At 41.2% G+C, this 19,813-nt stretch overlaps 1 protein-coding gene across 16 annotated transcripts in view; it reads right to left on the bottom strand.

The window, feature by feature from the left end:
• Window positions 1-19,813, bottom strand: part of TCF4 (transcription factor 4) — a 356,515-nt gene that overhangs the window by 2,847 nt on the left and 333,855 nt on the right. For 11 of the 16 annotated variants that reach the window (XM_060121923.1, XM_060121917.1, XM_060121916.1 and 8 more), the window contains 3 exons: window positions 5,629-5,764; window positions 3,741-3,903; window positions 284-513 (listed from right to left, as the gene is read on the bottom strand). In XM_060121923.1, coding sequence (XP_059977906.1) covers window positions 284-513; window positions 3,741-3,903; window positions 5,629-5,764 — 529 coding nt within the window. The remainder of the gene's footprint in view (window positions 1-283; window positions 514-3,740; window positions 3,904-5,628; window positions 5,765-19,813) is intronic. The other 5 variants (XM_060121920.1, XM_060121922.1, XM_060121921.1 and 2 more) reach the window with 1 other exon arrangement.

Here is a 19,813-nt window from a genome sequence, read left to right as displayed (position 1 = left end):
TTACAGTCTGAGAAAGCTGGTAAAGCAAACGTCCCCAGCTCCGGTTACCGAGAGGACCTATGGAAACGTCCTAAGGCAGCATCAGTTACAAGAACAATCCCAGGATTCAGTTACAGGAGAAAGGGGAGCTGCCTCATAGATTTAGATGAGATTGAAGCAATGATTCTGAAGGATGCCTAAGAGTCTACTCTCTGCCCCTGCTCAAGGCCGCCAGAGCATCTCTGCTCTCTCCAGCGGCGTGCGGCCGTGACCTCTGCGTGGAGGCCAGCCGGCCGGCACTGACCTCGGACTTGCTGCTCCAGGCTGAGGATGACGGCCACGGCCTGGTGGAGGATCAGAAGCTTGGTCTGGGGCTTGTCACTCTTGAGGTGCAGCTGCACCATGCGGCCCAGCTCCTTGAACGCCTCGTTGATGTCACGGACCCGCAGGCGCTCCCGGGCGTTGTTAGCCATCCTCCTCTCCTTCTCCCGCTCCGCCTTTTGCTCCGGCGTCAGGTCTTCGTCATCGTTATTGCTGCGGGACAAAAGGGAAAACGTGACATTTTCCAATGGGGTGGGGAAAAAGACAGTTTCTAAATTCCTTTTGTTTTCTTTCTGAGTTTTCAGGGAACTCTTGCATCTCAGGATCTTGTCCTTGGCAGAATTTTCCATCCACCTGGGCTTGGTGTTGCTTTAGGTGGCTGTGACAGTCGCTACGCCAGACGTTTGATGTCTCCTGGACATGAAACCCAAACCCAACAGGAGAGGTTCAAGTTGGGGCCCCGACTGCACCATATGGATGGAGGGGAGCAAAAAGGAAAACATAGCTTCCATCCCTAAGGTTACGCACGGCAGAGCGCTGTCAACTTCAGCTCGAGCTACACTTCAGGACCACGATTCAGAAAGTGTTTTAGACTGAAGCTGTTCTTTCTTAAAAGAAACTTTCATACTGTGACATCCGAAACCCAAGGAGAATCAGGGATTGAAAAATGATGTGGATAGGTCAAAATTAAGACGATGCAGCTCAAACAGGATTAAGAAGGTCCTACATTCAAGACAACAGAGCAATGGGAGTAAACACGGGGGCCTGCTGTCTATTAACCAGCTTGGAAGGCTTGGTCAGTCCACTTAATGTATCTGAGTCTCGCTTTTTCCATGTATTAAATAGAAAGGTTAGAGAAACGTCATCTCCATGGCCTTTAACTTTATGGATGTTTATGATTCCCCAGACAAGTTGGGGAAACCTGAGTTGACATGAGTTCTAGGCAAACCCAACCCAACCCAACCCAACCCAAACACTTACTGGTTATCAATACCCATGATCTCATTGTGAGTCAAAAATGAAGCCCAAAAGCTCATCCCTGATTATGAGAACAGAGATATCCCATGATTCATATCAAAGGCATGGTTGGAGCCAGGAGTCTGGAAAGGGAAGATAACTTCTGTTTCTGGGTGTCATGCGGACAAATTAGAAACTTTTGAATGGGGGGCAAATAGGAGGATGAGCCACCTGGAAAGCACGTCATATCAGGAAGATCTCATGGCGTCAAGGCTTCAATAATTCCTGGGCAATCACGTAAAAGAGAGAGGTGTGGAAAATGTCTCAGGAAGGCAGAACAGAACAGAGCAAAGAACTCTGAGCGGAACTAAATTAATTGCTGAATTAACAATGAATTAACATGAGCAAGAACCTTTTTTGAGTATGAGAGATATAAAAAATGAAGTAAACTTCACTCAAAAGCAAGAGAGTCTTCACTGCAAGAAACAATATCGAGGTGGCCATCCATAAGGATGTTAACCTAGAGATCTGAGCACTGACCCCAAAGACCATCAAGGTGATCCTCTACTCTAAAGTTCCATGAATCTGAAAGGCTCACAGAATAAAGATGTTAATCACAACCTTCCAGAGCTGGAGGAACACGTGGGAAGTTATCTACTCAATTCAACGCACACTTAGCGAGTATTGGCTTAAAATGTATAACCCCGAGTCTTCCACCGTGGAGAATGTCTGGGTAACTTCCAAATCGCACTAAGGATCCACTACGATGGAGAAGCCCCAATCAATCAGAAATGGAGCGGATTCCTGGGTTGCAGCACATGCTGCTCATAAAGATGACGTAAGTAAGCCAAGAACACTTATAAAGGAGGCAGACACCAAAGAAAGATGCTGTAAGACTTGGCTCGTCTTTCCTGTAGGTTAAACTCCCTTCCAGATGGGACTGTCTGCCTCGAATGCGTGCTGGTGAACGCGCAACTAAACTGAACCCATCGGAAAGTGCTCTCTTTCTCCGCCATCTGATTCTCCTCCTCATTTCCTTGCTGGTCCCGCTCTCTCCCACCCGTGACCTCTGCTGATGCCAAGGAAATCAAGATTACTATTAATTTACACCCACATTCTGACACACAAATAGGACGTAATAAGTGAAAAGAGAACAGAGTTGAGTTTCTGCTCATCCCATCCTGAAGTTAAAAATCTGGGTAATGTTTTTACACATCAAACATATGCGACACCTTTTCCAAAGTGGGCCTGAAAATGGGAATTTGTTTTCCAAGGGTATTCAGGCCAATAATGAATGAGAATTGGTTAACCTCTTATAAATAAATTGGTTATGCGAAGAAAACTGCCTAGATTTGGAAAGTCTCGCCTTACAACACAGTTTTGGGGGCCTAAGTAAATGTCAAAACAGTGACCTTTTAAAAGAAGGTTCTTAACAGCGAGTTAAAATGTTGTACTGAAACCGTCAAAGAATCCATTGATGTGCATGCGTTATGACCGCTAGTTAAATTACCAAGAGCTGACTGATCTAACAGAGAAGCTGGTAAGGATGTGAAAGGCCCTTCTTGGGATGTCTTACCAATGTAGCCAAGTCAGGAAACTCTGTAGCAACGGTGAAAAGGGGTAAGGTAGAAACTTCCAGAATTTCTGAAACTGTGGTAGAACTTGTAATAAGATTTATCTCAATAACTATAAAGGCAATATGAAAAGGCGGCATGTCCTTAATTCCTAAAGGATGCCAGGTATAACCTTGAGAACGATAGCCTTGAAAAGGGAGGTATCGTCTTAGTACAATTCATTTAGTTTGCAAATAAAAGCCATCCAAGGGAACCGAGGTAAAGAACATGGGTGTCACGATACTCAAAAAAAAAACCAAAAAACCCATCTGATTATCAGATTAAAGTTCAAGGAGATAGATTCTAGTTCAAAGATATTGGGGACTTAAGAAAACCAACCAGAAGCTATTTCCCTGCAGTTGCAATTTTTCTGCCGAGAGAAAAAAAAAATGAGCAATTTAGGTATTGCTCTTATACATACCAACATGTTTAGAATAAAGCTGGGAAATCAGTACTTTCTCACTTCTGAGGTAAGAAAAAAGTTACCGTTGCGCATACATCGATTGAGCTTTCAATAGAGCTAAGCTCTCTTTTTAGAAATATTTTCCAAAGAACATTTACGACCAAATTTGTAGAATAAGTATAGTTTTACAAATCGACTGCTTGCATTTGAATCAGTTACAAATTGTTTTTGCCGTGTGTCATTATTAGCACTGGGTCCAAATTCATAAATGCAAAGATATTTTTGGCTTTCCTAGAGTACAGGTATCTCAAACGATACTTTCGTACCTCTAGAGCAAAGCCTTTCACTTTCTTTTCAGCTGCAGATTTACCTGCCAGGAAAAAACTGAATAGTTTCTTCCTGTTCTGTTCACTTCATCAAAGTCCAATAAAGGAATTAAATGAAGCGACAGTATTATATACTGTTACCTAGATCTTGACCTAGTAATGGATTTGATATCCTTCTTGTCGTCATCTAATTTCTTGTCCTCGGAAGATTTCGTGTCTTGCAGGTTTTCATCGCCCTCGTCGTCGGATTTGATCTCAGAGCTGCCGGAGGAGACACTCTGGCCCTGCAATCCTGGTGGCATGCCTGCAGAAAAAAAAGAGACCAGGTGACACGGCCACCAAAGCCTCGAGGCACAGACATGCGCACCCCAGACTGGAGAGCTGCCAGCTATACAGTTCAGACCGCCGAGCTGTGTGATCTGTCCCTTTTTTCATGGTCTTTGGTGAAGTTTCAAAAATGCACCTGCAGAATCAAGTTTTCCCTGCATTGGCTCTGAGGTTAAATTCTATTTTGCAATCTTTTGGAGTAGACGGTAATTTCACTGTCTACAAAACATCAACTTAATTGCAATGAAAATCATAATCATGAAAATCACACACCTCAATGTTCTGATTAAGAACCCAAGTAAATATCAGCTATTATATTGAGTTTCTTCCATATGCAATGATTTAACAGAAAAATGTCCTTAAAATATAATTCCCAGAGAGTATATGCTAAATATGTACAGTCAAGACTTCAATAGATACCCTAATGATATTCTGAAATTAGGCTTCTCTTATCCTCAAGGAGTAATCAGCATTTAAAAATGGTACCTATGGAAAGCAGTTACTGCTCAATGAAGACATTTCTAGCTCTATTACTGCTCAACTTTCCAAGATCACAATATATTTTAAAACGTGACCCTAATGTAACCATTTATTTCTAAGCTAGAAGTGCGTCTATTTAGTGTTTCCTTCTATTTGTAGAGTCTAGAACTTTATCACTCAAACTCTCGTCAGTGGACCGGGAGCATCCTTATCCCCTGGGAGTCCATTAGAAATGCAGGACCCCAGGGGCTTCCCTGGTGGCGCAGCGGTTGAGAGTCCGCCTGCCGATGCAGGGGACGCGGGTTCGTGCCCCGGTCCGGGAGGATCTCACATGCCGCGGAGCGGCTGGGCCCGTGAGCCATGGCCGCTGAGCCTGCGCGTCTGGAGCCTGTGCTCCGCAACGGGAGAGGCCACAGCAGTGAGAGGCCCGCGTACCGCAAAAAAAAAAACAAAAACAAAAAGAAAAAAGAAAGGGCCATCAAAGTATTACTATTCAATTAAAAATGGCGGCATACCCACATGTATAATTCACGCCCAAGATTCTTACAATGCTTAACAGGTGGGCAAATGCTTACACATATTATTCATTCTTGTGCCACTGTTATCATTTTTATTCTCAACGTGAGGGGAATGAGGAGATGTTATGTAAGCATTTTCGGGTCACCTGGCCAGCCAGTCGCACAAGGACCCTGGGACCCAGGTCTTGTCCCTGCGGCACAGCTACCTGGGGTCCTGGGAAGCCGAAAGGAGTCAGTGGTACGAGGCAATAAGGACGGGGCTTGATGACTCAAGAGCGAAAATCATCCCAGTTCCATGTTTGTAATGTACCTACATTTCCTTCCATCGTAAGCAACAAAAACCATTTCCTTCCTTCCTCTTCATTTGGAAACATCACTGTCAGGCTACAACTAACCACATTAAAGGATCTGAATGAGCACAATGTGGAAATAGCTAAAATCACATTTCCTCTCATCAGGCTGTGGTCTCATTCCCTGCTGAAATAGGAGCAGGATTTCCGAGGATGCTGGAGCAAAACAGTTACTGAAGAAACACAATTAGCCAGCGACGTTTGAAATCCTTTCCCATTTACTTACCATCTTTGTATCAAAATGGATTCTTGGTGATCTGCCAGTGCTTCCTGAGGGATGAATGAGTAAGCACGGGATCCACACGGGATCTATTGTTTCAGTGAGATCAGAAGCGCCCGCGGAGGCGGACCTACCTCTGTAAGGGTCCTGGGGTGGGTTCAAATCAGGGGACGTTGCAGACTGGACAGGAAGCTGTGGAACTGGCACCTGGTTTGGGACAAGAGAATGGCTGCCCCTCAGGGCCACGCCATCTTCACGATGGGCCCCAACCTGAAAGGGCAAGAGGAACCGTAGAGTTTAATGGGAATCAGAGGTGTGACGGCTACTTCCAGGGCAGCAAGGACCCAATGAAGGGAGATTAACCTTTGAAAAACAATACTCCCAAATGCATTTCACTAGAGGGCGCTAAAGGACCACGCATGCACCTAGAGTACCCAGCAAAAAACACTTTAACACTCAGTAAGATGCTGTGCTGTACATCCAGTGACAAATATGGCAGAGTAGCTCAGGCAGGTAAAACGTCAAATTGTCTCCCAGGGTGCTGCAGTGGAGTGCACTGATTCGTACCCATCTGTCTTCTATCATGTCCGCCAACAGATCTGACAATTATCTTAATGCCCATATGCTTAATTGTGGTCTCCTCAATTCCCCCATTGCTATCGGAAATCCTACAGGAATTTCAATTTGGCATTCAACTTTCATTTCAGGGGATAAGATTCTCAGGCCTGCCATTTTTTTTTTCCATAATGCCAGCTAAGCCACTGACAGCGGAAGCTACAGCAGTATGGGACATAGCCCCTGCTCGGTACAAGTATAATAAAATGTCACCTGGCTTTCCAAAACTGGCAGCCCATTCCAAATTAATGTTTACTGTATTTCATCAGCTGCTGAGTTCCAAATCCAAAGGGGGACCGTTTCTGCCAATGCCACCATACCGGAAAATGTACCAATAAAGGTTTTATTAAACACACCAGTAATGCCATCATTGCCATGCAAAGATGTTTGGACATTTTTCCATATTTTTTTCCCCTATTCTGATCCTAGAAAGACACCATATTGTAAACACTCTCTATGCTTCCAAGAATAAAATTATAGAGTACAGCATGATGACTTGTCTGAAAAAAATAGTGCTGAGCTTTTTATTAACTACTACTACCTACTCTGGGGTCCAGAGATGTTGAGCTTGTGGCATTGAGACAGCAATCACTGACTTTATCGTGTACACCTTCAAGTAAGACCAGTAAGCACTTGCAGACCAATAGGAACATGAGTAGCGTTTTCAATGGCATTTCCAAGTAGTTATTTTCTTAGCCTATTGTTAGGTGAACGTTGACACAGGACAGTGGGTCTAACACTAAAAATATTTATCCATGAATTTATACGGCTATGAAGCAAAAAGTGTAATTTTTTCCCAATCCAAAATCTGAAACCACGAAGCAGAATCATCACTCTTTTGCTACCCAGTGTTTTAAAAGAGTATTTCCACAAAGTGCAACAATGATAAGAATCTGAACTAGCAACAATAAAATTCACAGAACCAAATGAAGCATGTGCTATCTAAAGGCAGCCTAGCATAAAGTGTCACCTTTATATCCTCCAAAACAATACAGAAGAAAATAATTCAGGGAGAGAGAGGAGGATCATACAAATCCTACTAACTGCCCAGATTCAAAATACAGCAAAAATAAAACCATTATATATAGAATGGATAAAAAAACAAGGTCCTACCGTATAGCACAGGGAACTACGTTCAATATCCTGTGATTAACCATAATGGAAAAGAATATGAAAAAGAATGTATAACTGAATCACTTTGCTGTACAGCAGAAATTGATACAACATTGTAAATCAGCTACACTTCAATAAAATAAATTTAAAAAAAAGTTAAAACAAAATACAGCAAGAATAGCAAAGGATTTAAGGACTCAGGAGCAGCAGGACGTATAAATGAATGTTGTAGCCGAGAGATCTGGGGAGTCCAGTGTTTTCTGCTACTCGGGTGCCCGTGTGCCTTCCCAGAACAATCTGAATGGTGGTCATTTAGTGTCTATGTGGATGCTTCAAATATATCAAGACCCTGATTATCTCCCAAAGCAGCTCACCTTGGCCTCCTTGTACATTCCACCCAATGGTCCGAGATTCAACTTCTGGAGTTCCATGGAATAAGTGTCAGCCCTTCTCACATATTTAACACCATTGCCACGCCACTCCCATTTTTCATCAGTAACTGAAGCCTAATCTTTTATAGGTAGAGCATGCCCACCCAACTCTCTTCAACCATTTCTCACTCTTCGTGTATTGTTTTTATTTTCCTTCCAGACCAAACAGTGGTAGCTGTTTTCCATTTTTGTATCTGTGCATTTAGAAGACTGACTCAGTCAGTGATTATCCTTTCAATCTGAGATGTCCACTTGCAAGCATGACTTTTACAGCCCTGATCAAATGGCAGCTCTTTAAGACTGTCCATCAATGTTAACCTAAATAATTACCCAAGTGTTGATTCAGTTACTGGCATTCCCAATGGATTTCAATTCTTTCCACAAAGGATGATTCTAAGTTGGAATCACTGAAGGTAACCACGGATTTGAGCACAGCAGAGATTCTCGTACTCTCCTCCTATTTTAGAGTCATCCTATTAAAACCCTCAAGCCTTCTTTGTGGGCAGCTACGATGCAATTCAAGGTTAATATTTTGCTTTTGAATTAAAATATATTCAGTTATTAATCTTGAAATTTCTTTTTTTTCCCTTCTAGACACGTTTAGCTTTTAAAAGAGGATAGAAGAACCTACAACCAATAACCTTTCTATTTTCTTTCCCTCAACTGTAAGTGAAAGACCGTGCAACTGAGTGAAAATTATACAGTAATGAGAATTAATATGTAGATTATAACTGTAACTGGTCTTTGTTTGCTGTATAAGTAGAATCATGGGTAAGTTGCTCAAATCCAAAACAGAGAAAATAACATTGGCAGTTACAGAGAGTAAGTTCCAGGTTTATTGCAAGGAGTAGTAGTATGCGTGACAGCTAGTACACAAAGGTACACAATAATTATTGATATTGTTAGGTGTTCCAGCTGAAAATACTTGCATACTACATAAAAATAAGAGTCTACATAGTTCAAGAAACCTTAGAACTCAAGCTACTTTCACTTACAATCCCTTTGCACTCTGTCTCTATTTTGTTTATATCCATTTGAGTTTAAATCTTTCTCCTGCAGAATGACAGTAAAATGTTAAATGATCTATAAGCATGTTTGATAGTTGTTCCAACTAGGTTTTTGGCTTTTAGTCACGCATGTTAGCTAACTTTATTTTCTATAGATCATCTCAAATAATACATCATTTTCCATAAAGGAAGTTGGAAACAATGTTATCCTTGACATTCGAAGGCCTCCCTTGTAAACTATGTATATTCCAGGTCAAATGAATGACTAATGAGAGGTCCACATCCATGGACCCATCTAATTAGCTTGATTCTCCAGGATCAATTCCATTGCCTGTGGCTGTGGAATAGTATTCCGATCTGAAGAATTAGCTTTGCTTTATGTGGTTCCTTGACCACAGACAGCATTTCCTAACCCTATTTACTTCTCCCTCAGAAACATTATTTCTGGTCACATAAGAGACAAGGAAAAACACCACAGTGAATGGCCAGCACAAACCCATCAACAGAATAACTCAGAAATAGACGGAGAAACCAGTACTGCCTTCTGTATATATGAGGGTCAGGATTTGTCCACTTACAAATATAATAATAGTGTAACCAGAAAAAAAGCAGATTCCTTCAACCTACAAATCAATTCTAAGGATGGCACCCAGAAAATCCAAACTTCATTAAAGCCCTATTTTCATAAACCTTTTCATCTAGATAAGCAATAAAGTTAAAAGGCAGCCTATGAAAGCTTAGCTTTATCAATATTGATTGTAAACTTTTTTTGCAGTCTTTAAGAATACAGTCATCTTATAGCCACATACAATATGGTTTTAGATATATCTATGCTAAAAGTAGAACTAAAATCTAAAAATTATTCAATAATTATCAGTTGACTGATCCAAGAGTACACTTATTAATTCAACAAATATTTCCTAATCTAGCCCATGCTTGTCACTCTGACAGGTACTGCGGACAGGGTGCTGAATAATTTAGAAGTGGCCCCTGCCCTCATGGAGCTTATGAGCAATTCTTGGTGGGATTCTCGTGGAGCGATCAATTTAGTGTGCTGGTTTCAATAGGAAGGACCAGAGACTCATTCCAGCTGGCTCAGGTAAAAGGAGATTTAACAGGAAGATTTCTGTGATCTACGTTTTGGGCCTGGAGAACTCTCGGGACCTAAGGCCACCCCTTGTGTCTCAGGAGCCGTTCCAGCCTCTCTCCTTCCTCTCTTGGTACCTCTGTCTCTCTCTGGCTTCTGCCCACTCAGAACTATGGCCTGGACACTTCACAGGAGTTCCCAGTACATCCTTTCAGGTTCTGAATCTGCTCCTAACTCCCTCTCTGTCTTAGAATTTCTGAGTTCAGAATGCCAAGATCACCAGATGGTCCAGCTCATCATTTTGAAGCAGACACAGGCCACCCACTGAATGGGCTAGCCTGGGATCAGGTGTCCTCACCCCTGGTCCAATGAGCTATAAAAGAAGAGGGGGAGGCAAGATCATGTGGTCCAAACATGGCTGCCCCTTCCTCGGGCCCCCATAAATCATGGCTCTTATGTGCAGATATCTAAGTTTCATTGTATCTTAGGACAAGGAATATTCAAATTCTGAAACAGCTATTTAAATTCTCCAGTGTGACTTTATCACTGGGAATTACTAAATACTTTTAGAAGTGTACTACCTCTTTTGAATCACATAAGCACCATATCATTTTAAATAATCTTACTTTCTGAGGAAAGAATTGATATATTAAGAACACTTTTCAATCATAGTATATAGACTTTAAGGGAAGGGTCTGGGGAGACCTGGATACCAGTTAGGACGAACTTCTCATTTTACAAAGAAGAAAGCAAAGGCTGAAATGGTTAAGTGACTTAGAGAACATCTGGTTAGAGGACTAAAACAGATTTTGAACTCAGAAAACTTATAACAACATTGAACAACTTGATTGGGCATATATTTTATATATATATATATGTATATATATGTATGTATGTATGTATGTATGTATGTATGTATGTACATATATACACACACAAGCACACACACATAGGGGAGGGGAGCAGAGTTTAGGGACAAATGGGGTTACTTCCTGGAGTTTTCAATTTAAAACAGTGTGTTTATGTGTGTGTGTGTGTGTGTGTGTGTGTGTGTGTGTGTGTGCACGCATACATAGATGCAGATATAAAAATCATTTTAGTTTTCCTTATCATAGGGGGAAAAACATCATGGTCCACCAACTCAGGCCAAGTCCAAGATGTCTAACTAAATTACAAAATTCAATATTTGCCACGACTCCTCCAACATAAACAGATTTAAAAGATATGCAGGGCTTCCCTGGTGGCGCAGTGGTTGAGAGTCCACCTGCCGATGCAGGGGACATGGGTTCGTGCCCCGGTCCGGGAGGATCCCACATGCTGCGGAGCGGCTGGGCCCGTGAGCCATGGCTGCTGAGCCTGCGCGTCCGGAGCCTGTGCTCCGCAACGGGAGAGGCCACAACGGTGAGAGGCCCCTGTACCGTAAAAAAAAAAAAGGATATGCAGTTTCAAATTAGGTGGCTGCTGGCAAGGCTGTTGTTATGTGCGGATGCGAAGAGAGCATCCTGGTAAATGTCCTTATCCTGGTCCTCAAGCTAAAAACAAACACCACAAACAAAAAAGGCATTCAATGTTTCTGCTCTCTTTGTTTCCAGGGAGTATTGTGAAAGTAATTATTCTGTTGTATTTAAGAGGCCTATTTCATGGATGGGAAAATGTATTAAATTTCATTTGGCAGTTATTCAATCCTCGTTAACGTTATCTCCAGAGATAACTGCTTCAAAACAGGCTTTCAGACCTCAGTTCTTTCTCCTCTACCATAATCCTTCTAAAAGAGTATAGGATGGAAACTTTAGGAAACTTGTCATCAATTTCTAGACCTGTGAAAATGACACAAAACCAGAAATGCTGTTAGAAACATTTAGCTCAAAACGAAAGTTTGTAATTAATGGCATGAGGTTCAAAATCTTTTAGATCTTTCTTTTAGAAAGAAGAAAAATAACAACAAGAAAATGGGGCAAAGAAAAAAGTCCTGGTAACTTTTACTTTTCTCTCTTCTTTCTCTTGTTTTGCCATAATCATAAAAAAAAAAGCTGATGGGCTGGTTCTTTTTATTGTAATTGGACACCCATTGACAGAGAAAACAGTTTTGGTGTCTGAACTGTAATCTCCCCATGAAATATCAATTATACATGACAGTCATAGAGTGCTAGATTTCAGTTTCAATTATCTTGCCAGATCTGTCTGTGTCATATTAGAGGAAAGCAAACATTTTCTCAAATGTGCAAAAAATACCATTGAGTCCAAAAGGTGCATCTTTTAAAGAAGTGGGAAGTGGTCCTGCAAACTTTCTTTAATAGCTCACAGATGGGGACTCGGAAGTTCATGAAATAGCAGTGTAGACACTGTGAGGAACAATATTGGAGGCACCAAATTCTGTAGAAAATGAGACTAGGCTCTGATAACCAACGCTTTCGTGCGAAAAAGCCCTGACATCTGGGACACTCTTCAACCACGAATATAATTTCCATACTCCTCAGTTTTAAAAAAATTATCAGACCATTTTAAAAAATTCATGTGATTAAACCATTAAAAGGACTTTTCACTAAAGTCAGATCTGGATTGAGTTCTTTAGTTTGGATTTCGATTCTTAAAAGGTTTATTGGGAGAAGGCCTCCTCATTTTCTTAAAAACACCTGTTTTTTTCCCCCAGAAATTTCACAGCTTCACTTAGGCTTTGCCTGAAGTAAGGTAATTCCTTACTGGGCAATTCTTGGAAATGTATTTAATGCTTATTCCCCAGATGATAAAATAACTTTCGAGAGGATTTAAACACAATCTAAATGACCCTGACCTTGGCAGTGTCATGGGATCAGCTAGGCTGAAACTCCCCTGATGTCCACCAAAATGGTTAAAGATGAATGATTCTGCGATCTAGTTTGAGAGATGCAAACGGCCGTTACCTGATTTCAGTTCATCTTTTTATATTTTTTTTTCTTAACTCATAAGTTCCATCTAGTGAAACTGTTTCATTTCTCTCCTCTGCGTACCCACCCTCCACCCCCAATTCTCTACATCATTTTCCTACACAGGAAACCAGAACTGGATGCAGCCCACCAAGCGGGGACCTGGGTGGGTGGTTAGCAGTCCATGCCATCCCTTCCTTCCCGGGGGTAGCAAGTTAGTAAGTAGGCTGGAGGGAACTAAAGTTAATCCATGCCTAGTGAACCAAGCCCATGTAGCACAGAGATTATGGTGCACTTTTGCAATTACTTGTAAGCAGCTTCTTTTGTCTAGTGTGAAGGAAAAGACAACTGGACGCTTGATGTGTACTTGGAATTTCGGGTCCCCCCGGTGTAAACACACCGGTGTGAGGCCGACTGGCAGGCGAAGTGCTCTGTAGCCAGCCCAGGAAGTCCGTCACTAGGGATTCATCCTTACCTAGCTGGCCTTAGTTTTAAATTTTTTAAATTAATTTTTATTGGAGTATAGCTGATTTACAACGTTGTGTTAGTTTCTCTGCTGTACAGCAAAGTGAATCAGTTATACATATACATATATCCACTCTTCTGTAGAGTCACAGATGTGGAAAACAAACACGGTTACCAAGGGGGAAAGGGGGGGTGGATAAATTGGGAGATTGGGGTTGATATATACACACTACTATATATAAAATAGATACCTGATAAGAACCTACTGTATAGCACAGGGAACACTACTCAATACTCTCTAATGACCTATAATGGGGAAACAATCAGGCCTTTATTTTTCAAATGCTTTTTTTATTATCCAATTAACATCCGCTGATTTTAACATATTCGGAAAGGCAATGGAAGTGTGAAGAAGCTTGCCTGAACTAATAAAACATTTCTTTCCCATCACTTCCAAAATACTCAGCTTGTAAATGCTATATCCTCTGCGTATCACTTGGTCTCTTGGATATCAAGTTTCCAGCATGGCTTTTCATTGTTCTACGGATTAAGTCTAAGATCAATACTTTATGCTTCTGGGTCCTTCACCTGGACACCAGAGGACCATGCTTGTACCCTCCTATTCTTAAATTCCTTCATCTCAATATTCAGTTACCTACTTGTGGCCCCTCATCTGCTGCCTTCACCCCCATCCCTAAGGCTTGAGCTAAGTCCTTCCTCTTCTGTCCCCCAGGGCTGGTTTCCTCCCCACGACCCCTGAACACTTCTCTTTCGTTAGTCCCACAGACCCGCATACTCTCATTCCCCCTAGACTGTCTGGGTCTCCAGAACACTCATCATCTTGCTGGATCTGGACAGGGCTCTCCCCTGATGGTGCATTATGGACACCACCCTTAAAACACGCTCCAGGCCACTGTCTAACGGGGCAGGGCATACGCATCAATGATTTTGTTTTGCTGCTATTCACAAAGCCTATACTTGTCTTTTTTTTTTTCTTTTTTTTTTTTGGCCGTGCCACGTGGCATGCAGGATCTTAGTTCCCTGACCATGGATCAAACCCGTGCCCCCTGCAGTGGAAGCGCGGAGTCTTAACCACTGGACCACCAGGGAAGTCCCAAGCCTATACTTGTCTTGAAATGTAATTATCCCAAGGGCAAGCACTGGCTCCTTGTACAGGGCTGTAATATCACAAGGTGCAATTAGTTACTTCCTAAACCGGAAATGATGACACCAATGGCATATATCTCGTGAGACTATCTGAAATCTAAAAGCTTTCGGTACTGTCGAATATAGGTTTAGCATGTTTCTATCAAAAAATAAACATTTCATTTATTCAACGAATGCCTTAGGAATGCCTATTATATGCAAGCCACTGCAGGAAAAAATAATAAAAGATAGATGTGTGTATTCCTTTACAACCTCTTACATCTTAAAGACGAATTAATATAATTACTATATAGGGCAAAATAAGATGAATGTCATAAAGGAGTATAAGGTCATGTAGGGTTTTAAAGGATGGGTGAAATCGTATCAGATGGAGAAACCAGAGACTACTTCAAGAAGGTGGCATTTTAGATAGGGTTTGAATGATGGGTAGAATTTTGATATAGATTATCTAAATATATTTTTAAAAAACTGATATTTGACATTAATTAACATCTCAACTTTAAATAAAGGTTCCTATTTTTACAAGTGTCAATATTTAGATTATACATATATATATATATATATATATATGAAGCAGCAGCTAAGGACTGCACATCAACGCGTTTTCATACTGTCAGACAACACATTTTGGACAAAAAGCAGACTTTTGTTAAGCCCTTTATAAACCTCAATGGCTTTGTTACAAAGTGAACAACATAGGGCATTTTGGATACAAATGGTACCTCACTGTATGTGTGTATTATTGGCCCAAATGATTCACTCTTATTTAACTGCAATGAAGTCTTTCATCTCCCAGCTATACAATAATAGTTTCCATATGACCAGTGGCTCTGCTATAAATAAGATCAAAAGCAAAAGAAAGGATTTAATAAAAGAAAATGACATTAAGAGTAGCATTAAATCAGGGGAAAATACCAATATCCAACTCTTTGTGGTTTTTTTTTTTTTTTTTGAGAATAAAGCTCCACAGAGTACTAAGCAGCTTCCCCAGTATGTCATGAAAAGGCATTTACAAGCAGTAGGCATGTGCAAAATCCATTTGCATAGGCCTCAGAGCGGCAAAGATTAAGTTGGGGTATGGGACGTGCAGAACACCCCCCATGTAGAGGCAGGCAGGAGGACAGGTACCAGACCAAACAGCTAGTTTTACAGTGCACAGTTCAAGGGAACGTGTCAGTGGCAGCCGTCCATTCACTTCTCTGTCTTTTTCTGTTCTATTTTATGGAGATGGGCTTTTTGGTAATCCCGAGTTTCTCAGAGAATCATAACATTGCTCAACCCTAGTACATGAGTTCTGAGAAAGGAAGTTTTTTTTGGCAATGCACAGTGACTTGATATGAAGAGCCAACTTCCCAAACAAATTTTCTTCTAGTTCTTTAAAAAAAAAAATTACAATGTTAATCTCTATTCCCGACTGGATAAACAGCTGCTAATAACCCCCAGCTCCCAGGGGAGGAGGTCGTTTCCTTTCATCTTCAGGCTGGTGGATATCTGACATGCACTGGACTTTAGTGATTCCACATGTTTTGTACTTGGCCTTTTTCAAAACTGCCTTGTCCTGGTTCTGCCAATTTGGGTTCCTTTTCTGCCTTTCCCCGAGATTGCCTCCATGAACTTGGAGGACGTACTCAGTTCTGGGACTACTTATTTGAAATCATAGTTCTGTTACTGTGGGTGTATTTAAGGAGGAAATTCAAGCACTTATAATACCTAAAGGAAGTTAAAGCCTTGGACCTTTGTATTTGAAGCCTTGGGAGGGAGACAGCCATTTCAGAGGGAGCAAATTATTCACTCAAGGGCTGGCCATGTTCAAAGATGCTCAATTTCTAATAGCATCACTAATGCGATTAGTTTATCTGTTTGCGTCCTAAATAAAGGAGCCAACTTCAATACTTTTTCCTCTAATAGGAAGTACCCTGCAGAAGACGACAGGGCCAGCCGGGCCCCAGACTCTTTCTCACTTGTCCCTAAGCACCTGCTTTTACTGGTGACCTCAGTTCTACACCTCAAGATTCAGACATTTCGCAAAACAGCTTTTTAAACAAAAACCAGCTGTTTCCCATCTAGACTGCAGGGGGAAAATTTTTGGGCGGCTCACAGAAACATTACCCAGAGACTACCATTCTCCAATAACTTTCACACACTTTCAGCTCCGAACGAGACCCGTCCCTGTGCAGAAGCTGGGGAGCAGGCAAATGTGAAATTAAAATGTGGAAACTCAACACTGTGGTTTTTGACAATACGTCCAATTAACTGCTTGAAAATGAATGTGGCTATTGTATCAGGACAATGCTTCCTCAAAAGATGTCATTTAACTAATATTGGACAGATCTTTTGGTTAAACTCAATTTTAGAGTTCTAAGTTGACTTATGGACCTAGAGGAAGCTATAATTATGCACAACTGTGAATGTCAACCAATTAGGTAGACTCCCCGCATTTCAGAAATTCGACGTTAACACTTCTGTGTTTTTTTTTTTTAGGTATGCACTCCTAAAGGTGCTTTGCCTAAACCCTCTTCTTATTTCAAATCCATTTTGCACTTCTGTTTTCTAAGCAATGAAGATACTTTTAATTTAAAAAAAAAATTACAGCCCCAGTAAAAGTTAACAGAACACAACACCTACAGGTTTTGAAAAAAATATAAAATAGCCAAGGTCTAGTCTTGGCTTTTAAACGGTGCCAAGTTGCTCCAGTATTTTCTGTTTTGGTATGAATGACATAACTGAATTACTTCATGAGCTGCTACTTTAATTCCTAAGGGTGGAAAATTCCATGAGTTAATTTAATTTGGATGTAAAAAATATACATGAAAATTCACTCTTCCTGTCGACTCTCCTGTGAAGGATGCGAGCCAGTTGTCGGAGCTGCCGTGCTCGGAGGAGGGGCTCCCGGCCCAAGGCAGCCCTGCCTGGCACACCGCATCATCGGGTCATTTCCCTGCTTCCACCTGGGCACTTAAGATCCTTGATTTTCTGCGTATTTTTTTGGATCATGTTTATTCTATGGCTCTGTAATGCCTCTTCTAGCCTTGTCTCTATTGAAATCTAACGCAGACTCTAATATGAGCTCAATGACCTCTCCTCCGGGAAACTTTCCTAGCCATCCCGAAGGCTGGCCAATGTTCGTCCTTCTCCGACTCACCTCTCGGGTCACTTAATCATTCCACCCTGCGTGATAGTTAGTTAGGCACATACTTGTGTTATCATCCCCCCAGAGCCAAAGGCCTGTGGGTTCAGAGACTTTCTCTTACACATGTATGTATCCCCCAAGGACCTGAAGCACAGACAATAGAGAACGAGTGAAGAAACATCTGTGTAATTTCTAACCTCTACAATACAGATTTTTCCCTTCAGAAAATCTGCTTTCCTGAGAAATTGAAGGTAATATTACCTTTTAAAAATGTACAGGTCGTGTCTTCTCTAAATTACGGACTGTTTAGCACGGTGTCTTTGTCCCCAACAAAATATAACTGTGCTACTGAAAGCATCTACCTGCTTTTTCCTCTGTTATTTAAGAAGAAAGCAAAGTCAAAATGTGTTGAGGTAACAGAGTCTGTTTTAAATGTGTTTTTATATTTTAAAAGCAGAGGAGACAACCGTTGGGTTTTATGTATTTAAGGTTCATGACACCAGGGTGCTAACCACAGGGGAAAGATTAAGGAACTAGGCTTGGCTTGTCCTAGAAGCAAGGAGAAAGGGAGTCCTTTGGGTTTGACGGTCCAGTGCAGACTGACTGTCTCATTTCTAGGTCACGGGGCCTGAATTCAAGTAAAATGGGTATTGGGGGAAGAAAAAGGGGATATACCTAATTTAGACCTAGCGCTGTGGGATCTGGGCACACATCATGCCGAACCACTTGTCTTAGAGCTTGTTAATGGAGAGTAAATGGTCTCCCTGCTATGGCTGGATTCAAAACCTCTTGACTTTTGTTTAAACGGATGCTGAAATATCAATGTTGACCTCAAGGATTCTAAAACTGTCGTAACTAACCCATGGTCAAGAGAACTTCTCTAAGTCAGACAGAGAAAGACAAATACTGTATGTCTCAGTTATATGCAGAATCTAAAAAAATGAACTCAAAGAAATGAGAGAGTAGAATGGTGGTTGCTGGGGGCTGGGGGAAATAGGGGGATGTTGGTCAAAGGCGAGAAACTTCCACTTATAAAATAGATAAGCCCTGGGAATCTAATGTACAGCATGGTGACATTAATTAACAACACTGTACTGTATATTTGAAAGAAAAAAACCCAATTATGTGAGGGGATGGAGGTGTTAACTAACCTTACTGGAGTAAACATTTTGTAAAATATACATGTATCAAATCGTTGCATTGTACACCTTACACTGACATATGTTAGATGTCAATAATATCTCAAAAAAGCCGGCAGAAGTTTTTTAAATGAAGGGAGTTTCTTCAAGTTATTTTCCCTTTCTGCCTTTTCTGCCCAGGTTTTCTTAAAATAAAGTACAACTTGGATATAGATAAAACCTTTCAATTGAGGTTGCTTTCAGAAATTTTTGATAATTGTGGCGAGTAGGAGAGATGGTAGAACACTAGAGACAGGCAAATATCCTCATTAAAGAAAAACAAAACCCAATGTAGAAGCTATAGAAAGATGATGTTGATGACTAAAATCTTGGGTGAAATTCTGTAACAGGCTATTTAAAAGACAGTTCCGAAATGCTCTGAAACACAGGCGATGACCTCTCAACTCAGTTTAGTTCCACCAAGAACAAGTCTTTCTGTATAAACCTCGTTCACGGGAATGCTGCACACCTGGCGTCTGGTGACAAATTTGCCAACAACAGAGCTGCAGAATATGTGACTGAATGAGGATTTAAAGGAGACCCTGACACCGGAAATGGTATGAAATTCACTGATACAACAAATAGTGCACAAGGACAGTTGACGGACATGTGGCTGATGGATTTCAGCTGATTTCAAGTTCAGTGTTTGTCAGTAGAATGATGATGTCATCAAATACTGCCAGTAGGATGCTGTTAGGTGGCCTTTAATGAAGACATAATGTATTTAATGGGTTTTGAGACAGATCCACCCTAGTCTGTGCTAATGATTCCTTGAGCACTGTATTCAGTTTGAGATCCTACACACTAAATGGTCCTGGGCGAGCAGTGGGGGAGTATTCTTTTTAAACTTGGAAGAATGCACTGGAAAGTTATAAAGTCAAAACTTTTTTTTTTTAGGATAAATATTTGAAGATACAGATGTATACCCTAGAGGAAAAAAAAAATGAGTAGACTGTCTTCAAGTTTCTCAAGTATCTGTTGAGTTGACTTAGGGGTAACTCCAATGGGCAGAAAAATGAAAACTTCACAGGGAAATAAATTTGGGCTGGACCTAAGGAAGAATCTTCTAAAGTCTGATGGAAATGGGATTTATGGTCATTTAGAGTACGTAGCCTTGGAGGAAGGAGGCTAATAGAGGCTTGTTCACTGCCTGGCAGAGAATTCGTAGAGGGATTTGGAAGGAGATGCCTTCTAAGGGTCTCTGAGATTACATGCTAATAATT

This window comes from Lagenorhynchus albirostris, chromosome 14 (genome assembly GCF_949774975.1).
Source record: "Lagenorhynchus albirostris chromosome 14, mLagAlb1.1, whole genome shotgun sequence".
Taxonomy (NCBI): Eukaryota; Metazoa; Chordata; class Mammalia; order Artiodactyla; family Delphinidae; genus Lagenorhynchus; species Lagenorhynchus albirostris.
Note: the sequence above shows the minus strand (reverse complement) of the source record. Positions and strands in the feature narration are given on the sequence as shown.